The following is a 26,506-nucleotide window of genomic DNA, read 5'->3' as shown; positions in this document are numbered from 1 at the left end:
CTTTGACTCCAGGTTAATATAATCCCACTTAAACTAAAACTAAATAAACTTTCTGCTTTTTAATATCCTCTAAAACTATTAATGTAAACATCAAAAATGATAAACCCAACTCCCAAACTATTGCAAAAAGAGCCAGATGCAAATCGAAACCAGTTGCTGCCTAAGCAACGTCACATTTCCCTTATTATTGTTTTCCTGAAAGCCACATGCTTTATAATCACTGTGCCCTTCCCTTGTTTATAATGTCACAGGCAATGATTTCCAGATGTTTCGTTCTACCATGCTTTGACACAGCTAGCAAAAGCCAGAAGGAGGGAATAGCAACTTTTGACAAAACCCACTCCCCCCCCCACCTCAACAAGCGGCATAACAAGTAACCGGTGTGGCTCCTTTTTTCTTTTCAAGACAGCTGCTTAAATATTCAATCTGTCAGGCATTCCTGGGGACAGCTCCAATGGGGCCCTGATCGTGAAGCCCACATTTCGAAACTACAGAACATCCTGTTTTCTTCACTTGGAATCAGCTGATTAGTCAGACACTTTCAAACTTCCTGTCAAAACAATTAACTGCCTCAGCTGGGTTTTTCCTTGATAAAGTCCACGGTCACTTTTTTTTGCTTTCAGTTTTGAATGACAGTGTTAACGTTAATTAGAGCTGAGGTTGCTGTATCCCATCCCCTAGCCTCTGGCACCCCCACGCCCCCCCCCGACCACACACACACCTCCTCTTCCCCACTCCAACCCGCCCCCTCAGTTGGAAAGCCTTGCTGCTTTACTGGCGTCTTGCCCTGTAGCTTCTAGGGTGGGATCTGGATCAAGTCAGTTTACAGAAGAGAGTTTTTTAAAAAAAAGAGAGAAAACATTCCCCTGCCTTTTTGAATTACGCCAAGCACTGAAGAGCCTGAGAAGAAAAGTGTCAAGAATGGAGAAGAGGAACGGAACACAGAACACCACTGGTAGCAGCACTGAGCTATCAGTCGTGATTCCAGGTAACACAGCCTTGTTATCGCTCAGTACACTTACCGTTCTGTTTTGCTTTCAACAAGTGGCTGCTTTAATATTTGAAGCTGTGAAGCGCTGGCCCCTGACCACTCAGGAAGTTTAACCGGCGAAAAGCGAACCTACGCAGACTGGGGATGATCGTGGGCTTGACTCTTGGTTGGTGCTGTATTGCCAGCTGAAGTTGGCAGTGGGAACCAGCACAATGCCCCTGTGCCAGGGAGGAGATAGTCAGCTGCTAATTGCTACCAGGGCTTTCAGCTCCAAGCTTCTTTGTGTTGAAAGCCCCTCAAAGTGAAGATTGGCCTGTTGTTGTGGTTAAATAGTCTGCCCACGTACGCTGCAAATGGCACTATGATGAGGTACCTATGCTCCGGAATTCCCTTCCTAATCCTCCTCGTTTCCCTCTGTTTCTTCATGCGGCTACTTAGAACCTACCTCTTTGACCAAGCTATTGATCTACCATCTTAATGTCATCGTACGTGGCGTGGTGTCAATTCTCTCTGTCTGATTACATGCCTGTGAAAAGCCTTGGGATGTTTTACTACGTTAAAGGTGCTATATAAATGCAGATTGGTCTTGTTGTACCAGAGGGTGACTGACTCCCAATGAACTGTACTTCAACAAAGGGTTAACTGGGAGAGGGGGGAGACAAGGGCTGGAGAAAATCAAGAAGAAAAGGAAATAAGTACAAGAATGTTTTGAAGGCAGGTTTTATCTGCATGTAGCCTGTGTCCTTTAGACAGAGTTATGGCTAGCATGCAATGACACAGCAGATTTGTACAATAACATGCTGACTCAGTGTGGAAGGCAATTTTAGAAAATGAAGCGTGTTTTCTTTGAAAGGTAGCTTAAACTATTATCAGTTGGCTGAGTGAAAATGAGTGGGGTTTCTTCACAACTGATGTACCCACAGAACATTTAAGGAAACAATCTTTGTCAAAGATTGTTGGCAAATGCAGGACATGATGTAAGTCAGGTTGAAATGTCTCTCTGAGTTAATGACAGAAATTTCCATCTTTTCCCTCATTTTTGAAGATCCTTTTACACCCTTCAACTTTTAAGCTATATACATTTATCTCATTATTCAGTTTATTGGAATATTTTGTATACTACTTAGCGTGGAAACGGCATTCAACCCAATGGACTCATGCCAGTGTTTATGCTCCACACAAGCCTCCTCTTTCCCTACTTCATCTAAACTTATCAACATAACCTCCTATTCTTCCTTCCCTTATGTGTTTATCTATCTTACCCTCACCAATCCTTGTAGTAGTGAATTCCATATTTGAACCACTTTCTGGGCAAAACAAAAAGTTCTTGAACACCCCATTGAATTTATTATTGACTGTCTTGTATTTATCGCCTGCAGTTCTGGTCTCACCCGCAAGTGGAAACATCTTTTTTGATGTCTATCCTACCAAACCCTTTCATAATCTTGAAGATCTTCATCTGGTCCTGACGGTGTTGTGGCACAGTGGTAACGTGTCTATCTCTGGGCTAGAAGCTCTGGGTTCAAGTCCCACTTCAGGACTTGATGGTCATGTTCATAACATGGCCAAACAGGTTGACTATCAAACTGTAAATCCTTCCAATATGTCTGATGGCAGGTGGTAAGAGTGAGAGAGTTTCTTGGTCAGCCATCATGTCGAAGGCAACAGCAACCGCCACAGTACTTTGCCAAGCATCATCATGGACCAATCCAGTGGAAGTCCATGATCACCAGTGCTCTCTTAGGGCATGGTACCTGAAGGAGGAGAAGGATCAGGTTATACTCCTCAGTCTTCTCTATTCTAGAGAAAAGACCCCCAGCCTGTTCAGTCTTTCCTTCTGGGTATAAACTTTCAGTTCTGGTATTATCCTTGCAAATCTTATTGAATGAATTAAATTTTTAATTAAGCAGAATAATGTAGGCTTTCTGACAGGCCAAAGCTTCTGGGAGCATGAAGGAATAGCTGAAATCCCAGTGAATCTAACTAAACTGTTGGAGTTTGGCTGCAATTTCTCCTTTAAAAAACTTTTCTCAGGGCAAAAGCTTTCCAATTGTGTGCGATGATTTAGCAGGCTGCTCATACAACACAGAACTGAAGGGATGCTGTGTCATTGGAAGCGCTGCCCTTCAGATGATCCATTCAACCAGGGTCTTGTATACTGCTTCAAGTGGCTATTGTAATGAGCCTGTGACATTCTTAAGGGAGCTTCTTGGTCAACAATCCTCCCATGAGCAATCCCAGCAGAAATAGACTGGTCATCAATGATGTCATCAACCGTCAGCTCAGTTGTAGGCTGGTTCTCAATTAAAATTTGGCTGGTGAGCTGCTGGGTGTGGGGGATGGGCGGGTGTGGGGAATGTGGGTGGGGAGCGGATCCAAACAGGTTTGCCAAATTGAAACCTCAAGATTGGGCCTGGGCAGTTCCAGCAGGATAAATTGCAGAAGGTGGTCATGAACAGGGAGAGCGGTGCTCCCAGGGGCAACAGTGGCCTGGATTACCTTTGTGAAGCTCCTGCTTCTCCAAGACCCTACAGAGATAATTCACCACTTAACCACTGGGCGGACTGTTCCATCATCTGTAGAACTGAGTGGAGCCTACACTGCACAGGGTCTGGTTATTTCCCACCAAAAATGGCAATCGGGGTCCTCTTCACATCAGAAGACCATGATTTCCATATTAAAAGGGTCCTACTGCCTGAATCAGGTCAGTTTCGAAATTTTTTTCTCTCGGATGGTCGTACAACTTTGGAATTCTCTGCCTCAGAAGGTGGTGGGGGCGGGGTAATGGAATATTTTTAAGGCAGGGGTAGATAGACCCTTGTTAGGCAAGGGGATCAAAGGTTATCGGGGTTAGATGGGAATGTGGAAACTGAAACACAAGAAGATCAGCCATGATCTTATGGAAGGGTGGAACAGGCTCGAGGGGGCGAATGGGCTCCTCCTGTTCCTATTTCTTATGTTCTTACGGAGTTGGCTGCATTGCCAGTAGTTATGGGGCATTAAGGGGCACCAACCAAGATTACACAGCTCTTTTAGTCCTGTTAATGCAGGGTGAAAGCAGTGAGCATTAACACTATTCTGCTTACCTGCATGCTTTTCATAGAGTAGTAGCTTAACTACTGGTAAGATGAAATGTTTTGATGAGTCAAGGCCCTTATCTATAGCTGAGTCATTTCAAATTGTCGAGTCATGGCTCCCAGAGAACGATGCAGCAGATTCGCAAACAGTTATTTTGACTGCAAAAAGGGCAAATTTGTTATTACCAAAGGGTTGATTGTTATTAATTAACAAATTGCCAGACTGATCTTGTGGATTCTGGGCTGGAGCGTAGAAATTAGCTTGAATTTCTGGTCCGGTGTTCCATCTGGCAGGCTGGCGATTGCGTGTGCAGGCGTCGGATGAGAGCTACACTGTGATTCCACCTGTTATCAAACAACTTGCTAACGCTACCTGTCTATACTCGTGTGTGAGGAAGAACCACAATTCTTTAAGCTGTATCATGCATGGATCTATATTCGGTAGGGATTCAGTGACATCATCAGAAGAAGAAGAAGGGGATCAGATAAAACTGGCAAAAAAAAGATAGGGAACAAATTCAGAGCAAATATTCCACTGAGCTCTGTCTGGGTATTTGAGGGATGAGATATATTTTTTCTTGGCTGTTATATTTAGAAAAGGTTATTTGGCAAACAGAGGATATGATGACTTGAGTCACATTGCATGCAAGTTACCCAATGATGTATTTCAGTGTTACTGTGTGGCAATGTACATCCTTTCTGGTTTAATTGGCGCTAAAACAATATATTTTTTTAAAAATTAAGGATTCTTGCTGAAGTAAGTGGCAGTTTAGAAGGTGACCACAATCTCTTAAAGCCAGTTTTTGTCAACAACCTGAGACGCTGATATCAGGGACATGCTACCTTGTCAGAGGCTCTGTTATTCTGATGACGCATCAAGTAGGACATCCAAAATATTTTATTTTGTCTATTGTGGATCCCCGATTTTCATCATTCCACCATTGGTGGCTGTGCCTTCAGCTGTGGAGGCCACATCCTCTCCCTAAGCCTCTCCATCCCTCTACCCTGCTTTTCTCCTTAAGGATGCTTATTAAAACCTCTTTGACCAAGCTTTTAATCGTTTGTCCCTAATATCTCCTTTTGTAGCTCAGTGCCAGATTATATCCGATTACGCTTCTGTGAAGGGCACCGGGTGAGTACCAGTATACCAATACTCGATAAGCAGAAATTTCCTCCAATTAAATATTGGGAAGACTGAAGCCATTGTTTTCGGTCCCCGCTGATGACTCTTTTCCCTAGCTACTGGCTCCATCCCTCTCCCTGGCAACAGGCTGAGATTAAGCCAGTCTGTTTGCAACCTTGGTATCACTTATGATCCGAATATGAACTTCCGACCTCCTACTTACGTAATCACTAAGATCACCTATTTCCAACTTTAACCTGGCCTGATGTTGCCCCTGTCTCAGCTCATCCACTGCTGAAACCTTCATTCATGCCTCACTTACCTCTAGACTCGACTATTCCAATGCAGTGCTGGCGGGAATACCCTCCCTCCACGTCTCCATATCTCTATCTCACACTCCTTAAAATCTACCTCTTTGTCCAAGATTTTGGCTATCTGACCAAAGAGTCTCATCTTGTTGCTTGGTGCCAAACTTTGTTTGATAATGCTCCTGTGAAGCGCCTTGGGCGGTTTCATCATTTTAAAGGCGCAGCATAAGCAGCCTTCCGATAAACAAGGACAAGGCAGAGTGGTCATGAGAAGAGGCAAAACAGAATTGCAGTGGCTGTTGATAGGGGAGGAGACAGTTAGTGTGTGAGAGAGTGGGGAACGAGACAAGCACCAGCAGATAAAAGCAAAATACTGCGGATGCTGGACAGCTGAAACAAAAACAAAAATTGCTGGGAAAACTCAGCAGGTCCGACAGCATCTGTGGAGAGAAAGACAGAGTTAACATTTCGAGTCCAGATGACTTCGGAAGAAGAGTCACCTGAACTCGAAACGTTAACTCTGTCTTTCTCTCCACAGATGCTGTCGGACCTGCTGAGTTTTCCCAGCAATTTTTGTTTTTGTTTGAGACAAGAACCAGCCTGTTTGGAACTGGAGTAGCGGCAGGATGACTGAATCTGTTTGGAACTGGAGTAGCAGCGGGATGAGTGAATCTGTTTGGAACTGGAGTAGCGGTGGGATGAGTGAATCTGTTTGGAACTGGAGTAGCGGCGGGATGAGTGAATCTGTTTGGAACTGGAGTAGCGGCAGGATGAGTGAATCTGTTTGGAACTGGAGTAGCGGCGGGATGAGTGAATCTGTTTGGAACTGGAGTAGCGGTGGGATGAGTGAATCTGTTTGGAACTGGAATAGCAGCAGGATGAGTGAATCTGTTTGGAACTGGAGCAGTGGCGGGATGAGTGGAGCTGGAGCAGTGGCGGGATGAGTGAATCTGTTTAGAGTTGGAGCAGTGGCAGGATAAGTGAATCTGTTTGGAACTGGAGTAGCGGCGGGATGACTGAATCTGTTTGGAACTGGAGTAGCAGCGGGATGAGTGAATCTGTTTGGAACTGGAGTAGCGGCGGGATGAGTGAATCTGTTTGGAACTGGAGTAGCGGCGGGATGAGTGAATCTGTTTGGAACTGGAGTAGCGGCTGGATGAGTGAATCTGTTTGGAACTGGAGTAGCGGCGGGATGAGTGAATCTGTTTGGAACTGGAGTAGCGGCGGGATGAGTGAATCTGTTTGGAACTGGAGCAGTGGCGGGATGAGTGAATCTGTTTGGAGTTGGAGCAGTGGCAGGATAAGTGAATCTGTTTGGAACTGGAGTAGCGGCGGGATGAGTGAATCTGTTTGGAGCTGTAGCAGCGGCGGGATGAGTGAATCTGTTTGGAACTGGAGTAGCGGCGGGATGAGTGAATCTGTTTGGAACTGGAGTAGCGGTGGGATGAGTGAATCTGTTTGGAACTGGAATAGCAGCAGGATGAGTGAATCTGTTTGGAACTGGAGTAGCGGCGGGATGAGTGAATCTGTTTGGAACTGGAGTAGCAGCGGGATGAGTGAATCTGTTTGGAACTGGAGCAGCGGCGGGATGAGGTAGCATTTTACATTTGCAGACTGTGCATCATTTTATCACCAATGCAATTTTACACAAAGGGCCAGGGTTAATTCTGAGGATAAAGTTTACCCAAAAAAATAAATGTCAGCAAATAAGCAAGGTCAGTAGAAGCACTAATGTCTCTATTTGGAGCCTGGATTCCATGTCAAAGTATGTTTATGCAAGTTAGCCCACCAAAACCAGAATGCTCATTAAAGGACATTTAACACAAGCTGTTTTACTTACAGTGGAATAAATAGGATGATTGTATTCATTATATTCAGACTGGTGAATTAGGAGAGGAAGGGCAAGGTTTGAAAGCCAAAGTGGAATTAAATTCTAAAGTTATGGTACAATGAGGTTTTATCCCAACAACATGAATGCAGAAACTTTGGTTAGTTATTACATGGTGCTGTAGGTGAATTGCGCCACCTGCAAACACAGAGGACGTGGGTTTACCACAACAGATATCCATACTTCGGGAAGGAGTGAGGGATTTTGATGTCTCGCTCCACTGCCCAATTCATCTGCAAGACCAAACAACCATCTGCACTGCACACCCACTATTGTTTTCAGATGCTGCGTTCTTCCAAGTACAGGGCATTGTTTCCTGCACGCAACTAGTCATGTGCCCTTCCAACAATCCTGTAGCAGACCCAAATAGGAAGCGATATGGGGCCAGAAATTATTGTTCCCTTGCCACTGACTCCTTTACTCTCCCTGGCAGCTGTGTGCAGACTGAACCAGATTGTTCACAGCCTTGTTGCTACATTTGACCTGTTGTAAGTTTTTGAACACACACCCACATGATCACCAAGCCCCCAATTTCCACCTCCGAAACATCGCCTGACTTTGATCTCTCATTCCTGTCTTGTAAACATTGATATTCAGAGAGACTTGGGTGTGCTTGTACAAGGAACAGAAAAGGTTAGCACGTGGGTACAACAAGCAATAAGGAAAGCAAATAGCATGTCGGCCTTTATTGAAAGGTGATTGGAATATAGGAATAAAGAAGACTGGCTACAATTGTGTAGGGCTTTGGCGAGACCACACCTGGAATACCGTGTGTAATTTTGGTCTCTGTATATAAGGAAGAATATACTTGCATTGGAGGCGAAGGTTCAATACTTTTGTCCTATGAAATGAGAGAGAGTAAATTGGGTCTCTATTCTCTGGAGTTTAGAAGAATGAAAGGTGATGTCATTGAAATATTCACCGTTATGAAGGAGATTGAGTGGGTAGACACGGAGATGTTGCTTCCCCTGACTGGGGAATTTAGAACATGGGGGCACAGTTTCAGGATAAGGGGCTGGTCATTTAGGACTGAGATGAGGAGAAATTTCTTCACTCAAAGGGCTGTGAATCTTTGGTAGAGCTGTCCCCCTCAAAATAGTACCATTTATATCATACTGCCTCTCCCTGCCTCTCCATATCAATTCTCCTCATACTTAGCTGCATAAAATTGTAACTCCCATGTGCCTGCCCATTTCACCTGTGTGTCTATTGTTAGAAGTGCGAGGTTTTATAAAAAGGTTAAGTATTAAACTGTCTCTTTAATTCGTAGTAAAATAGAGTATTAGAGAGGGTCATGTGATCTCCTACTAGTATTACCTATAAGTCTATGCAATCTGGTTGCCTGGAGACAGGGAGCCCAGGTCAAGTCCTATTGAAGCCCAAATGCCAGATTTCACACCTGGACACATAGGAAAGAGCAGCTGGCCTTGCTATGAGGAAAAGACTTACAGTCTCTCAGGCAGCCAGACAAAGGTTGTTCTCTGTTAGCCACCAGGCGGGATGCTGGTGGGAGCTTGTTCTCTGGTCAAAGAAACAGGGCCAATAGATAGTTAAGGAGTCTGAAAGATTTGTCCTCGTGTGGCTGGGAGGAGGAGTGCCAGAGTGGGACTTGCTGCTAGAAGTCGATTCGGGGATTCTCAGAAGTCTGAGGGAAAATGACTTTCAATGGATGCTGGATGTTGTGACTCAGCGCAATGGGGTTATGCAAGCCTGTTGGAAGCTTGGAGTAACTTTGGACAGGTTTCTGTAAAGACTATAATTCTGCAGAGTGTGATGCAACATATAAATGCAGTGCCGAGAAAGGGTTTCGGGCATTTTAGGAAGTTAAGGAGGGGATTTTTTTCTGTAGTTCAGTCTATTTGTTGCCTACTAAGAAATGTTTAGTCATTGTTGCTTTTAGTCTGTTGCATTAAACGTCTTAAAATGTGAAATTTTGTTGTGCGATCCTTTGAGTCAGTCACTGGGAATTCAAATCTCTTTTTAAAAGTTAACAGTCTCTACAGGGAACCATAACACTCTGTCCTCCTAAAGTCTGCTGCTCTCTCCTTCACTATGTATCATCCACAAACTTCAAAATTGTACTCCCTATACCCAAGTCCAGTGGTCCTATTACTGATCTCTGGAATACCCCTGAGTACTTCTCCCAAGTCAGACAAACATCCATCCGCCATTACTCTCTGCCTCCTTTTCCTTAACCTTATACATACCTCAGTTATCAATGTGCTGATACTGCACCTGGAGTATTGTGTACAGTTTTGGTCTCCTTATCTAAGGAAGGACATACTTGCCATAGAGAGAGTGCATTGGAGATTCACCAGACTGATTCCTGGGATAGCGGAATTGTCCCATGAGGAGAGATTGAGGAGACTGGACTGGTATTCTCTAGAGCTTAGAAGAATGAGAGGTGACCTCATTGAAGCGTACAAAATTCTTACAGGGCTCAATAGTGTAGATGGAAGGATGTTTCCCCTGGCTATGAGGAGGTCTAGAACCAGGGGATACAGAATAATGGATAGGCCATTTAGGACTGAGATGAGGAGAAATCTCTTCACTCAAGAGGGTGATAAACCTTTGGAATTCTCTACCCCAGTGGGCAGTGGAGGCGCAGTCATTGAGTATGTTCAAGACAGAGATTGATAGATTTCTAGATATTTAAAAACATGAAGGGATATGGGGTTAATGCAGGAAAATGGCATTGAGGTAGAATATCAGCCAAGATCTAGTTGAATGACAGAGCAGGCGCGAGGGGTCGAATGCCTTCTCCTGCTCCTACTTCCGTGTTCCATTAATCCCATTTTCTATTTTCAATTGGATTCTGTTACATGGTACTTTATCAGAGACCTTTTAAAAATCCATATATACAACAGCTACTGCACTATCTTCATCAACCCTCTGGCATTTCATCAAAGAACTCAGTAGTTAGTCAGACATATTTTACCTTTAACAAATCCATGTTGGGTGTCCCTCATGCTTCACCAGATGAGAATTAATTTTGTCCTTGACAATGGTCTCTCATAGTTTTCCGACCATTGACTGGCCTTAGTTGCTAGATTTATCTCTCTCGTCACTTTTTTGAACAGGAATGTAACCTTCGCAATCCTCCAGTCCACTGACACTGCTCCCATATCCAAGGAGGATTGAAAGATTGTGGTCAGAGCTTTTGTTATCTCCAGTCTGGCTTCACTCAACGACCTAGGATGTATCCCATCCGGACCGTGTGACTTGTTAACTTTTGAGTGATGTTAACCTAGTTGGCACCTCCTTTCTGTCCTATCTATCCTATCCAATATCTTTGTTCCCTCCTCCTCAACTGCGACATTAACACCATTCTCCTGACTGAAATCAATTCCAAAAAGAAAATCAAAACACAGAACTCATCATTCCTCAGTTCTGGTTTCAGCATCGATCTGAGCCTTGGCAGCAGGTTAATGATTCTGTCTGATTATTAATCTGAGTCCTTTGCTCTATCCCAGGCTCTGTGCCGGCTGGCTGGTGACACAGTGCTGTTTCCAACCATTATGTTTCTCGGTTTGAAGGCGCTGGTTGGAGTGTCTTTGCTTTTAAAACATCTCTACATGTGTTATAGAGTGTCCAGAACGTCGTAAAATCTACAGCACAGAAAGAGGCCATCCAGCTTATCATAGAATTCTCTGCTTTTTAAATAATGCCATACAGGTCAGTAACACCCACTTTAATTACCAAAACAGGGACCTATGGGGCTTCGGTTCAGCATTTCAGCAAAGATCTAGCCATTGGAAGGTAGACAGTGCGAGCTCAGGTGGCTTTTATGCTGATTTTGCTAGGCAGCCTCCACCTTGAACCCCGCCCCCCTCTGGTGGCCAGAGCTTGGCTTGTAGTGAACTGTCTTCCCACAACCCAGCAGGTTAGGGCAACTATGTGCTACACTATTGACCCATTGCGTGTGAAGTGTTTAACTTCACTGTCATTATCCAGTGAACTTTATACCCAGACACTGCATCTCTGAAATAAATCATTAACTTCAGGTACCCTTTTAAAAATAATTAACAGCTTTGGAATGCTTTAATTACTGAGTTGGCTATATCGAGAAGAACAATGCCCTGTTTGCTCGGACAACCAATGGGTTTAGCTGTTCTCTAACAGCGCACCGTATTCAACAAGTTCCTGCCTGCCCCTCTGCCTTAAATTTTCTTGAGCACCAGGACCTTGGAATATTCGAAGACGTTTCCAGCAGTTCTAGTACAGACTTCGCACACTGAGCTGAGGTTGACAGATACTCCTTTTTTCAGCCATTTTAAAGATGTACTACATATGACATAATGTTACGGGGTTAAGGCAGTCATGTAACACAAGTAATTGCAGGGATTTTAGTTGCGCTGTGCTGTAATCTAAAGGAATTTCCAGCTGGGCCCATGAGTAATATAGAATGGAATGCTTACACCACTTGTGGAGCGAAATCCTGTTTGTAAGACAGTCTTTTTCCACGCCACAGTGGAGTTTTAAAAACATGTTTGATCAATTGGGTTTTTTTTTAAAGCATTATCTTGCTTTCATATTTTTGTTTGCTAACAAAATCTGTAAACGTGCGAATAGCCTGTCTAAGTGGGATTTGCTCAAAGCTTTGCATTCATTCCCCAGGCATTTTTAGTGGAGCAAATGTTGTTTTATTTTCCTCATTGCTGCTCACTTTTCTCCCCGCTGTCAGAGCCTCTTAAACCTGTAGTGCTCTTATCTGGCCGGAGCAAAGGGCGAGAGTGTTCCCTAGTCAGAGTTTCCTTTGCCCCTGTGAGATTTATTGAGCAGGGGCTGTGTATTCACAGAACTGCTATTGGAGTGACTGTAGAATAATGCACACATTAATCTGGTGGTGCACACATGAAGGAAGATTGGAATATTTGTCTTCATCCATTTCTCACCCCCCCCCCCCGCCCCCACCCCCCCACCCCCCAACTTTTTGTACCTTCGTTAAAATGGGTAATATCTGTGTATCGGTGCTAGCTTTGGCTCTGTAACAATTTCACCTCTGAATCAGAAAGCCAAGACCAACTCCAGAGACTAAGCTCCAAGGTTTGACTCTCTGGTACAGTATTGGAGGAGTGCCGCATAGTCAGAGGTACTGACTTTCGGATGAGACATGGAACCCGCTCTGTTCTCGCAGGTGGATGTAAAAGATTCTGTGCCACCATTTCGAAGAAGAGCAGGGGGATTATTTCTGATGTCCTGGCCAATACCTACCCCTCAATCAACATCACAAAAGCAGATTATTTGGTCATTATCGCATTGCTGAACTCGGGACCTTGTTGTGTGTCAATTAGCTGCCCCTTTTTCTGTATCATAATGGTAACTATGCTTCAAAATATACCGTATTCACTGTAAAACACTTTGGGACATCTTGAGGTTGTGAAAGGTGCTATATAAATGCATATATTTCAAGGCCTTTTGTTATAAAAGCAGGATTAATGTGTGTTTGGAATGTCAAACAATATAATAGTGAATTCTGCAACCCTGTGCCCACAATGGGGATCTGCTTTTAAAGGGAGTGTAGTCAAAGAATATAATATTTTCTATAATATTTTAGGGCTATAATATTTTCACCCTATTTCCAGTTGATCAGTTTCCCTACCAGGAGTGACAAAGCCACCAAATTAGCCCAATAGTCGACCTCAGTAATTGTTTATACTGTGCCTTTCAGATCTCAGGACATCCTGAAGCGCTTCACATTTTGTATAGTGCCATCACTATTGTAAAGTAAATCCATACAATAACCTCCTAATGTTCTCTGTCTCTGTACCGACTCGGTCATCCCGAACAAAGCAGGCAACCGGATCCTTTAGCCCCAACAAACCAAGGGCACTGAATCCAATAGGCTTGAACCCACGACCTTCTGAGTCAGCACAAAGTGTGGGACTAATGTTATGTGCAGGCCAAAATGGATATGGGTGACAGATTTCCTTTCCTGGAAGACTATCCAGTAGTTTTCATGGTAATTTTTCAGATGTCAATTAGTTAACAACATTATCAGATTTTCACTTTTTGCCACGTTAAAATTTAAACCACAATCGTCACATATGGTGACCCATCATCATCGGCAGTCTCTCGATTCGAGGATGATGTCTACTCAGGGTCGTTGAGTTTCTGCCATGGATCTTATTGTGACTGAAAACACTGATTCTCGACCCACAGTTCTTTGAACACATTGGAATGTAGGATATCCCACAAGGGAGTGGGATCCTGAGTGCAGGATTTGCTTCCTCTTCTTCTCTGCTGCTGCTCTGCCTCACCGTTAAGATGGTGCAACTCAAAATGGTGATGCAGTTCGATGGACGAGTTGTCACCATTCTGAACAATTGATAGTAAGCTCCTCCCGGTCATGAACGTCAATACTGCCGCACTTCAAGCAGAGTTTGAGTATCTTTGAAGCATTTTCTTTGTCCTTCTCTGAAACGCTGGCCATTTGAGAGTTGAGAAAAGACTGGTAAGTGGATCAAAGGGGAGGCCGTGCCATGGTGGCGTTGTCACTGACTAGCGTTCCAAAGACCCAGGGTAATGCTCGGGGGACCCAGGTTCAAATCCCATCACAGCAGATGTGTAGTTCGAATTCAATAAAGATCTGGAATTCGAAATCTGTTGAAACCATTGCCTTTTGTCATAAAAGCCCATCTGGTTCACCAATGCCCTTTAGGGGAGGAAATATGCTGTCCTTACCTGTTCTGGCCTACATGTGACTCCAGACCCACAGCAATGCGGTTGACTCTTAAATGACCTCTGAACAAGGGCAATTAGGGATGGGCAATAAATACTGGCCTAGCCAGCGATGCCCACATCCCATGAATCATTAAAGAAAAACAGATGGTGAAGTTTCAAAACAAGACACAAGTCTTTTCCTTGTTAGTAGCTTTATTCACAGGGTGCAGCATTACACATCTCTGCCTCCTAGCTGCTAACCCAGTATCCCAGATGACTCTTTATAAAATAGACTAATTAAACAAATTCACAGCCCCTTAAAGGGGCAGTCTGTCTTTAATGACTCTCTTTAAAAGTTTTGCAGGTTGATAATCAACCTATCTGGTCAAGCTGTGAACACACCTTCTGTGGCCAACAAGTCCTGGAGTGGGACTCAAACCCAGAGCTTTTGGCTTGGAGGTAGAGTCACCTCCCACTGCACCACAAGACTCTCTTTATAACGCTTTTTGAGAGTCAACCAATTAAACCAAATCAACAAAATAAGGGATAAAGCAAACACAGCCCCTAAGTCAGGTCAGCTGTAAAACTAAGGACAAAGTTTAAAGGAAACTTACAAACATTAAACCAAAATGTGATTAAAGGGGTCAATAAAACACCCCACTTCCCACGGTGCCCACCGGGCACGGAAGTCCTCGACGGTGCCGGCAGACACCGCATGCTCCCTCTCCAGGGACACCCGGCCGCAGACGTAGCCGCGGAAGAGGGCCAAACAATCAGGCAGGACGACCCCCTCGATTGCACGCTGCCTGGACCTGTTAATGGCCAACTTGGCCAGGCCCAGGAGCAGGTTCACGAGGAGGTCCTCCTCCTTCCCGGCCCCCCTCCGCACCGGGTGAAGACTCTCTTTATAACCCTTATAGAGTTAAAACAATTAACTAAATTAACAAAATAAGGGATAAATCAAGCACAGCCCCTAAGTCAGGTAGACTCTCTTTATAGGTGCCCTCGGTCCTTAATCAAACAATGCTCATCACCTGTGTATCTTTAACAACATAATCAACCAACCATTAACAAAGACCTGGCAGGGAAGACACTTTTCAGCCATCTGGACAGTGTCCATTCCATCAGAGTTGGTTTTGCAGTTTTGCCTGAAAGCTTGCGGAGCTGGCTTCAAGAAGGACACACAGCATAAGCACTGCTTTACCTAATCAATACCATAGTCACTTAACCCAACAAACTAAATCTGCTTGAGAACTTATGAGACCTATCAAAGGTTAATTGTAGCTCTTTGTGAATTTCAGGTTCCAAGATGAAGACTGATTTTCTTTCTCATTTTTAAGATAGTTTTATCTTTACGAGAAAAAAAATGAGATCAGGCAGGTTTTCTTTTATTCATTCATATAATGTGAGTGTCACTGGCAAAATGCCAACATTTATTGCCCATCCCTAATTACCCTTGAGAAGGTCGTAATTAGGCCATTTTCTTGACAACTGAGTGTCTTGTTCAACAGTTGAGAGTCAAGTGCATTGCTGTGGGTCTGGAGTCACATGCAGACCAGACTGGGGGAGGACAGCCGATTTCCTTCCCTGAAGAGCATGAGTGAACCAGATGGGTTTTTACAACAATCTGGTAGCTACATGGTCACCATTACAAATTCCAGATCTATTCCAGACTTAATTAAATGAACTTAAATTCCCCATGGTGGGATTTGAACTCATGTCTCTAGATCATTAGTCCAGGTCTCTGGATTGTGAGTCCCACAACATAGCCACTCTGCACCGTACCCAGTGTGAGAGAGATTCAAATTACGCACAAGGCCTTAATATCTGTATACACTCAATTTTCCTTTGTACACAAGCTAATGGAAGGCACTAGAGGGGCTGAAAATAGAAAACGCATTTTGGGCATCACTTAAGTCGATAGTGGACAGTAAGTGGGAGGATGGGCCTTTCATGCGTTTCACCCCTTTCTCTCCTCCATTTCTCTCCTAAAGGCACTGACTCCCCCTAGAGTCTGGTTCCTCCTCTAGTACCTGGGCCAACTGACTATTCTTAATGTGTGAACTCAAAGAATGAATTTTGGTAGCTATTTGTCCATGAGGTGCAACACAGCCAAACTCATTTCATTAGTGAACTTCCGAGCATGGGTCAGAACTGGGAGCCCTGATTGATGGCCTAGGAGCATTGAGGCCTGTTGTAGGGCCTTTACTAACACATTGGCCAAGACTAGAAAACTCAAATGGACCAAGAAGCATTGTCCTTCTGCTCTGTATGGCTCAGTTACATACTATTAATTAGTAATTATGGTCACAAAATAATCCACTTAGGTCTGGAGGAAGATAATAATGCAGAGGTTGATAATAGTATGTGAGAAGAAATATTTCTTAAGAACTTAGGAGCGGGGTAGACCATGCAGTCAGTCCCTTGAACCTGTTCACCCATTTATTTAGAAGATGGGTGATCTATACCTCTACTCTGCTTACCTGCCCTTGTTCCATATAGTTTAGTATTAAGGAGGTCAAGGTTAACAATAATATGAAGGATACAACCAAAGCTTTAGGGAAAATCTGAGAAAAGTTTGTAATGGACATGAGAGATGGAGGCAACACCTTCAAGCCTTTGAGTTATCTAATGTCTCTTTATTGTTATAACTGGTGTTTGCAATAATTTAGACTGATTCAGCAATCCAATATTGATTATGGGCTGAACTTTTGCTCTCGGGTTGAGAGGGCAGACTCTGTAAATCTGACTCAGGAGAAAGCGCCCCGAATCTTCGAATTTTCAATCCAGAGGCGCAGGTAGGGGTGGCATGCTGGTGGGGGGGTGGGGGGGTCAAGTGTTCGAATGCTTACTGGACTCAGGCCCACCACAGGCCTACCTCCCCAAAACAGTACAGTGGCAGCCACAGGGGCTGCTAGGTGCCAAGGTGGGCTGTTTAATTGGCCTGCTACTTCATCCACATCCATGTCAACTCATACCATCTCGTGTCCCACACCTGCCCCCATGACCCCCTCATCCCTTTCATGCCAACCTATGCTCTTCTACCCACCTCACATGGCCCCTCATAACCCATGCAAATCTATATCCCTCTATCCATCCCCCATGGCCCTCATATCCTCCATGACAACTTATGCTCTACCTACCTCCATGACCTTTTATAGCTCCTATTTCAACAGTGCCAACTCATCCAATCCCCATGCCCCCCATGCACCATCCTTTGCCCTTACACCCTCCATGCCAACTCATCCAGCATCTGCCATATGCAGACCGCAGGAGCCATGGTGGGATCAAACAAAATAAAGTTCTAGGTGCCTATTTCTGACTTCACTTTATTTAAAAAAAAATTCTCATTGATAACATTTAAATCCATTATGAGAATAACATTTGCTTCAAGTACTTAATCACTTATGAAAACAACATTTGTATTCATAGCCCCAAATCGAAAACAGCAAATCTCTTTATGACCACTTGGAACCGTCAACCAAACTAAGAACCCACAGGCTCCCCACTATGATGATGTTAGGTTGTGAATAAGTGGAGCAGCACGAATCCTTATGTCAACAAACAGTTAAATAGCAAGCACCAACATTTTTCAACTGTAGGCTGGATATTTTTCAAAAATTTAAAGGGCCTGGGATTTAAATGACTTGGCAACTTGACAGATCCACTGAGCTTATCCACTTTTTACACACATTCATGTTTACTCTTAACAACCCCAAAGGGCACCTGACCGCACCCAAAGAGGTACTTTACCTATCCAAAGAACTCTGGCACCTCTAAACCTTTTCTTCGAATGTCTAAAGCTCACAAGTCATTTTTTGGAAATCTCAGTAGCGGAAATTTCTTCTGCTTGAAGGCAGCTGCAGTTTTACACATGCAGTTGCCTACGTGAACCAGGGATGTGCAAAGTACAGCCAACCCCACCGCCGGCGATAATGGTGGGTGCTGGGCTCGGGGCAGGACTTCTGGAATCAGGGCCCCAGTGCCACTTTGGCTAAGGTGCTTTGTGAAAATTCAGGCCATTTGAATACCTTGATTCCTCTGGTGATGCCATGAAGAATGAGCTAGTTTAAGCTTTTTATTATCCTTTCATAGAATATGGGCATCGCTGGGTAGGACAGAATTTATTGTCCATCCCTAATTGCCCATGAGAAGGTGGTGGTGAGTTGCCTTCTTGAGCTGCTTCAGTCCACGTGGTGTAGGTATACCCACGCTATGCTGTTAGGGAGGGAGTTGCAGGATTTTGATCCAGCGGCAGTGAAGGAACGACAATATATTTCCATGTCAGGATGGTGTGTGGCTTGAAGGGTAACTTGCAAGTTGTGGTGTTCCCGTGCATCTGCTGCCCTTGTTCTTCTAGGTGGTAGAGGTCATAGGTTTGGAAGGTGCTATCAAAGGAGCCTTGGTGAGTTACTACAGTGCATCTTGTAGATGGTACACACTGCTGCTACTGTGCATCGGTGGTGGAGGGAGTGAATATTAAAGCTGGTAGGTGGAGTGCTAATCAAGCGGGCTGCTTTGTCCTGGATGATGTCAAGCTTCTTGAGTGTTGTGGGAGCTGAACTCATCCAGGCAAGTGGGGAGTATTTCATCACACTCCTGACTTTGCCTTGTAGATGATGGACAGGCTTTGGGGAGTCAGGAGGTGAGTTACTTGCTGCAGAATTCCTAGCCTCTGACCTGCTCTTATATCCACAGTATTTATATGGCTAGTCCAGTTCAGTTTCTGATCAATGGTAACCCCGAGGATGTTGATAGTGGGGGATTCAGCGATGGTAATGCCGTAATTGATTGTCAAGGAGACATGGTTGGATTGTTTCTTGTTGGAGATAGTCATTGCCTAGCACTTGTGCGGCATGAGTGATATTTGCCACTTTTCAGCCCAAGCCTTAATGTTGTCCAGTTCTTGCTGCATATGGACATAGACTGCTTCATGTTAGTGCATAGCATGATGCATAATTTCACTATTCAAAGGGATGTCCCACGTTGACAATGTTGAGGAAACCATGAATAACCTGGTTATGGCAAGACGGAAAGAGTTAGTGAAAATTAGCAAGAAATTGGTTTAATAATCTCTTTGAATATTCACTTAATTAGCTGACAATATTTTTTCTATTAACAACACCATTCCAGGTTCATTCTATACTTGTAATCTCAGTACTCCATTGACAACTAAAATCGAATAGAAAATATGTATTTCTGCACTTGCATTAAATAATCTCATCCTCTGAATTAGACCAAGGCTGTCAATAAAATGAAGGATATAAATCTGAGGCCCAGTCTATACGTTCTGTTCTTCAGAGGGGGCTTATAAAATCCCATGGTACTATTGTGAAGAAAAGGAGTTCTTCCAGAGTCTGGGCCAACATTCATCCTTCAAACAAAAGACCAAAAATATAGAATAATGGCCACTCAGCTGTTTGAGGGAGCTTACTGTGTGCAAAGTGGCTCCTGCTTTTATCTACAGAACAACCACAACTGAACTTCAAAGTAATCGACTGTTCAAGAACTGCTTTGGGAAATTTCAGAGATATGATAAGGTTCAGTTTAATTGCAAGTTCTTTCTTCTATTATGACTACTACAATGGTAATGATTTAGATGAGAGAACTAAATGTAATATCTCCAAATTTGCAGATGACATAAAGCTGGGTGGGAGGGTGAGCTGTGAGGAGGATGCAGAGATGCTTTAGTGTGATCAGAAGACCATAAGACATAGGAGCAGGAATTAGGCCATTCGGCCCATCGAGTCTGCTCTGCCATTCAATCATGGCTGATAAGTTTCTCAACCCCATTCTCCCGCCTTCTCCCCGTAACCTTTGATCCCCTTACCAATCAAGAACCTATCTATCTCGGTCTTAAATTCACTCAATGACCTGGCCTCCACAGCCTTCTGTGGCAATGAATTCCATAGATTCAACACTCTCTGGCTAAAGAAGTTTCTCCTCATCTCTGTTCTAAAAGGTCTTCCCTTTACTCTGAGGCTGTGCCCTCGGGTCCTAGTCTCTCCTACTAATGGAAACATCTTCCCTACGTCCACTCTATCCAGGCCTTTCAGTATTCTGTAAGTTTCAATCAGATCCCCCCTCATCCTTCTAAACTCCATCGAGTATAGACCCAGAGTCCTCAAACATTCCTCATATGTTAAGCCTTTCATTCCTGGGATCGTTCTTGTGAACCTCCAGGACCAGCACATCCTTCCTGAGATACGGGGCCCAAAATTGCTCACAATATTCTAAATGTAGTCTGACCAGAGCCTTATAAAGCCTCAGCAGCACATCCCTGCTTTTATATTCTAGTCTCTCAAAATAAATGCCAACATTGCATTTGCCTTCCTAACTACCGACTCAACCTGCAAGTTAACCTTAAGAGAATCCTGGACTAGGACTCCCAAGTCCCTTTGCACTCCAGATTTCTGAATTCTCTCCCCATTTAGAAAATAGTCTATGCCTCTATTCTTCCTACCAAAGTGCATGACCTCACACTTCCCCACGTTGTATTCCATCTGCCACTTCTTTGCCCATTTTCCTAACCTGTCCAAATCCTTCTGCAGCCTCCCCGCCTCCTCAATACTACCTGTCCCTCCACCCATCTTTGTATCATCTGCAAACTTAGCCAGAATGCCCTCAGTTCCTTCATCTGGATCATTAATGTATAAAGTGAAAAGTTGCGGTCCCAACACTGACCCCTGCGGAACTCCACTAGTCACCGGCCGCCATCCTGAGAAGGACCCCCTTATCCCCACTCTCTGCCTCCTGCCAGGCAGCCAATCTTCTATCCATGCTAGTATGTTGCCTCTAACACCATGGGCTCTTATCTTACTGAGCAGCCTCCTGTGCGGCACCTTGTCAAAGGCCTTCTGGAAGTCCAAGTAGATAACATCCATTGGCTCTCCTTTGTCTAACCTACTCGTTACCTCCTCAAAGAATTCTAACAGATTTGTCAGGCATGACCTCCCCTTGATGAAACCATGCTGACTTTGCCCTATTTTACCATGCACTTCCAAGTATTCTGAAATTTCATCCTTAATAATGGACTCTAAAATCTTGCCAACGATCGAGGTAAAGCTAATCAGCCTGTAATTTCCCGTCTTTTGCCTCACTCCCTTCTTAAACAGGGGGGTTACATTAGTGATTTTCCAGTCCTCTGGGACCCTCCCTGACTCCAGTGATTCCTGAAAGATCACCACTAACGCCTCCACTATCTCTTCAGCTATCTGCTTCAGAACTCTGGGGTGTAATCCATCTGGTCCAGGTGATTTATCCACCTTCAGACCTTTCAGTTTTCCTAGCACCTTCTCCTTGGTAATGGCCACCATACTCACCTCTGCCCCCCGACTCTCTTGAACTTTGGGGATGTCACTCGTGTCTTCCACCATGAAGACTGACGCAAAGTATCTATTCAGTTCCTCCGCCATTTCTTTGTTCCCCATTACTTCTTCTCCAGCGTCATTTTCCAGCGGCCCAATGTCCACTTTTGCCTCTCTCTTACCCTTTATATATCTAAAAAAACTCTTGCAATCTTCTTTTATATTACTGGCTAGTTTACCCTCATATTTAATCTTCTCCCTCCTTATTTCTTTTTTAGTTGTCCTCTGTTGGCCTTTGTAGGCTTCCAGTCCCCTGGTTTCCCACTGCTCTTTGCCGCATTGTATGCTTTCTCTTTAGCTTTTATGCTGTCCCTGACTTCCCTTGTCAGCCATGGTTGCCTCGTCCTCCCTTTAGTATGCTTCTTCTTCCTAGGGATGAATTTTTGCTGTGTCTCCCAAATTATTCCCAGAAACTCCTGCCATTGCTGTTCCACTGTCTTTCCTGCTAGGCTTATCTCCCAGTCAATTCTGGTCAGCTCCTCCCTCATGCCTCTGTAGTTGCCTTTATTCAACTGTAATACCGTTACATCTGATTCCAGCTTTTTCCTCTCAACTTGCAGGGTAAATTCTATCATATTATGGTCACTTCCTCCTAAGGGTTCCTTCACCTTAAGCTCCCTTATCAAATCTGCCTCATTACACATCACTAAATATAGAATTGCCTGTTCCCTAGTGGGCTCCACCACAAGCTGCTCCAAAAAGCCATCTCGTAGACATTCCACAAATTCCTTTTCTTGGGATCCACTACCAACCTGATTTTCCCAGTCTACCTGCATATTGAAATCCCCCATGATCACTGTCACCTTGCCTTTCTTACACGCCTTTTCTATCTCCTGGTGTATCTGGTGCCCCACATCCTGACTACTGTTCGGAGGCCTGTACATAACTCCCATTATGGTTTTTTTACCTTTGCGGTTCCTCAACTCTACCCACACAGATTCTACATCATCTGACCCTACATCATTTCTTGATATCGATTTAATTTCATTTCTTACTAACAAAGCAACCCCACCCCCTCTGCCAACCTGCCTATCTTTTCGATAGGATGTAGATGTGGGCAAATGCATGGCAGTATAATGTGAGTAAATGTGAGGTTATCCACTTTGGTAGCAAAAACAGGAAGGCAGATTATTATAAAAGCAAAAAACTGCGGATGCTGGAAATCAAAAACAAAAACAAAAATACCTGGAAAAACTCAGCAGGTCTGGCAGCATCTGTGGAGAGGAACACAGTTAACGTTTCAAGTCTTCAACAGAACAGAACAGGCAGATTATTATCTGAATGGCTATAAATTGAGAGAGGGGAATGTGCAACGAGACCTGGGTGTCCTTGTACACCAGTCGCTGAAGGTAAGCATGCAGGTGAAGCAGGTGGTAAAGAAGGCAAATGGTATGTTGGCCTTCATAGCGAGAGGATTCGAGTACAGGAGCAGGGATGTCTTGCTGCAATTATACAGGGCCTTGATGAGACCACACTTGGAATATTGTGTGCAGTTTTGGTCTCCATATCTGAGGAAGGATGTTCTTGCTATAGAGGGAGTGCAGTGAAGGTTTACCAGACTGATTCCTGAGATGGCAAAACTGACATATGAGGAGAGGTTGAGTCAGTTAGGATTATATTCGCTGGAGTTCAGAAGAATGAGGGGGGATCTCATAGAAACCTATAAAATTCTAACAGGACTAGACAGGGTAGATGCAGGAAGGATGTTCCCAATGGTGGGGGAGTCCAGACCAGGGGTCACAGTCTGAGGATACGGGGTAGACCATTTAGGACTGAGAAGAGGAGAAATTTCTTCACCCAGAGAGTGTTGAACCTGTGGAATTTGCTACCACAGAAAGTAGTTGAGGCCAAAACATTGTATGTTTTCAAGAAGGAGTTAGATATAGCTCTTGGGGCGAAAGGGATCAAAGGATATGGGGAGAAAGCGGGAGCAGACTATTGAGTTGGATGATCAGCCATGATCATAACGAATGGCAGTGCAGACTCGAAGGGCCAAATGGCCTACTCCTGCTCCTATTTTCTATGTTTCTATGTTTTAGTGGATAAATGTTGTGGTATTAAACCATATCAGTCAGTAGGTCCTAGGCCCATTTCCGATTTGTGCTAAATTCACAGAATCACAGGCCTGGATTTTGCTCCCGAGTAGGTTAGTGGGGTTGGAAAGTCAGGATGTGAGTTTTCCACATACACAGTGAAAGATTCTTTCATGTTCATGAAGGGGGTATATGACCTATGTATTGATAGCAATGCTTTGTCTATGTGCTCGTTCAACACTGGAAGCTTATTTACGAACATGCCGCTGAAGGAAGCCATCTACATTTGCACCGTGTCACTATATCACAGCAATATAGACATGCCGCCATTTTCTGAATCCGTATTCATTGAACTTCATGAACCTAGCAACCCACGCAGTCGGGTTCAGTTTTAATGACACCATTTATGCCCAAATAGATGGTGAATTCACGGGATACCCTCCAGGTCCAGCATTTGCTAATGTTTTTGTCTGTTTCTACAGGAAATGCGCTTTTGACGGAATGACCCCTAACCTCCTACCCCATGTATATTTCTGATACCTAGATGATACAATCATAATCTTTGAATCTGCAGCTGCATATAAGGATTTCCTCACACGCCTTAATATGCTCCATCCCAAGCTCAAATTCACTTTTGAGATGGGGCAGTCTAATGTGCTCCTTTTCCTCGACATGCTGGCTGATAAAATCCACTCCTGGTTTCTCCACTATGGTCCACCACAAGCCTACCTTCACTGGACAATATACACGTTGGCATTTGTACAGCTCCATCCACTATAAGATTGGCCTTATCAGTAATCTTGTAAATAGGGCTCCAAACATTTGCTCACCTTGCAACAAAAGCAAAATACTACAGATGCTAGAAATCTGAAATAAAAACAGAAAATGCTGGAAAAACTCAGCAGGTCTGGCAGCATCTGTGGGGAGAGAAGCAGGGTTAACTTTTTGAGTCCAGTATGGTTCTTCTCTCTCCACAGATGCCACCACACCTGAGTTTTTCCAGCATTTCCTGCTCAGCTTGCGAGCTTGACGCAGAATTAGAGCACATCAAAGCAATCCTGAGGGACAATGGCTACCCTGATCAAATCACTGCGGGATGTACAGCGAACAAGCTCGCAAAATGGGTCAAAAGCCACCATTTTCAGGCCTGAGAAGTACCCGCTAGACCTCAAATTACCCTGGAAAGACAAAATATCTCAAAAATCTGAACATCAGGTTAATCAAACCATTTCACCCTGCTACTATGCAGTGGCTACATAAGTGGTATTTCCACTAACAGGATGCTCCCGCCAGTCCAAAAAGACATTCTTCCTACCACACGATAGAGCAACATCACACTGGCTCTGAAATTCATACATGAAGCCAGGTATGTAGGCCATATGTCCCTGTGATTGATCGAATCAAACAGCGTTTTCCTTCGGATGTTCATAGAAGGACCAGCCCGCACTTGCAAAACCCCAAACAAAACATCTACTGTTCGATGGGATTCTGCAATTGGGCAGCACTTGCTGAACAATCCTGAGTGTGCTAATAGCTACACTAACAACCAATTTAAGATTATTAATTGAGCTCATAACATGGCTCACTGCTAGAAGTGACATACACTCATACACAGGGACTCGTTCTCTCTAAAAGAATATGTTCAAGCCTTGTACCTTTTTTTGAATTACTGGGAAGCTTGGAAAGCCAAAAGGTCCCTGTTGCTTTCTCTGTAGCAATGCCTCAGCCAATCAGAGTTGACTTGCCAACCAATCAGCACACTTTTCTCCTGTAGTATAAATTGTTGTGATGGTTTGAAATTTGGCATTCTTGCATGTGTCCTGATGAGTGCAAGACAAAAAGGTTTCGGCAACATGTCTCTCTTTTCAGCAATATTCAAGTTCTGTACAGCTAAGCGACTGAAAATATCAGAGGGCTGGTGACTCTCATTGAACCATGACTCAGCAAGAGCCAGCATCTAAAGAAGAGGATTGCACTGGATTTTAATCACATTACCTTGAAAGTGGTGTAAAATTAATTAAGAAATAAGAGGTGATCAATATACATTTCTTTTCAAACCACATATTGAAGACCAATCTTTCATCAATCGATGCATCTTCTGAAATTAATGCACAAAGTTATAGAATTATAGAATAATCCACAGGGGGAGGCCATTTGGCCCATCGTGGCTGTGCTGGCTCTTTGAAAGAGCGATCCAATTAGTCCCACAGCCCTGCTCTTTCCCCATAGCCCTGCAAATTTCTCATTTTGAGGTATTTATTCAATTCCCTTTTGGGAATTACTATTTGAATCTGCTTCCTTTACCCTTTCAGGCAGTGCATTCATGATCATAACAACTCACTGAGGAAAAATCAATTCTCCTCAACCTGCCTCTGGCTCTTTTGGCAATTATCTGAAATCTGTGTCCTCTGGTTACCTGTGTCCTCTGGTTACCTCCTGCCAATAAAAAAAAAAGGTCTCTCCTTATGCACTCTATCAAAACTGCTTATTAAAATGCTCAGCAAATCCATTTATTTACAATTATATTTAATATGTGATCCCAGTTATCAGATATCACAACGAGCTATGCATTCATGAGCTCTCCTACGACAGATCATGTGCTGATGATGCATTTGGCTGGTAGCAAAGGTGCCACTCCTTGTGCTGGTGACAGTGAGGTGCTTGTGCATTGTGGCATCACAGGTGGTGATGGCTCATTCTCTGGAGAGATGAAAAGTATTAAGTTAAAACTGGTATCACATCACAGACAGAAAGAAATCATTGTGTTATTGCTATCAAGTTACTGTGTCAAGTAATGAATGGCATGTATTCTGAACTGTATTCCGTTTTATGTTAAAAGTTCAAAAGTGTAATTGTGATACATCTAATAATTGGTTTATAGTCAACTTGACTCAGTCAAAAGCTAGGCTAAATAGCACCGGTATGATGTGGAGTAGCAGTGATTGTTGTAAGTGTTGGACTGCTACCAGTGATAACAGACCACATTCGGTGGTAAGTGTGCTTTAAAATGACCCAGCGCAGAGCAATCCGGTTAATTCAAGGGGTCTTTTTTGTAC

The 26,506-nt window shown here is 43.8% G+C and overlaps 1 protein-coding gene across 2 annotated transcripts in view; it reads left to right on the top strand.

The window, feature by feature from the left end:
• The first annotated feature begins 562 nt into the window (after nucleotides 1–562).
• Nucleotides 563–26,506, top strand: part of LOC144692193 (uncharacterized) — a 222,849-nt gene continuing 196,905 nt past the window's right edge. For both annotated transcript variants that reach the window (XM_078560747.1, XM_078560748.1), the window contains exon 1: nucleotides 563–988. In XM_078560747.1, coding sequence (XP_078416873.1) covers nucleotides 922–988 — 67 coding nt within the window. In that variant the 5' untranslated portion in view covers nucleotides 563–921. The remainder of the gene's footprint in view (nucleotides 989–26,506) is intronic.

Source organism: Cetorhinus maximus, chromosome 17, assembly GCF_964194155.1.
Source record: "Cetorhinus maximus chromosome 17, sCetMax3.hap1.1, whole genome shotgun sequence".
In the NCBI taxonomy this organism is placed as follows: domain Eukaryota; kingdom Metazoa; phylum Chordata; class Chondrichthyes; order Lamniformes; family Cetorhinidae; genus Cetorhinus; species Cetorhinus maximus.
The sequence above is the reverse complement of the archived record's forward strand: the minus strand, read 5'-3'. Positions and strand labels throughout refer to the sequence as shown.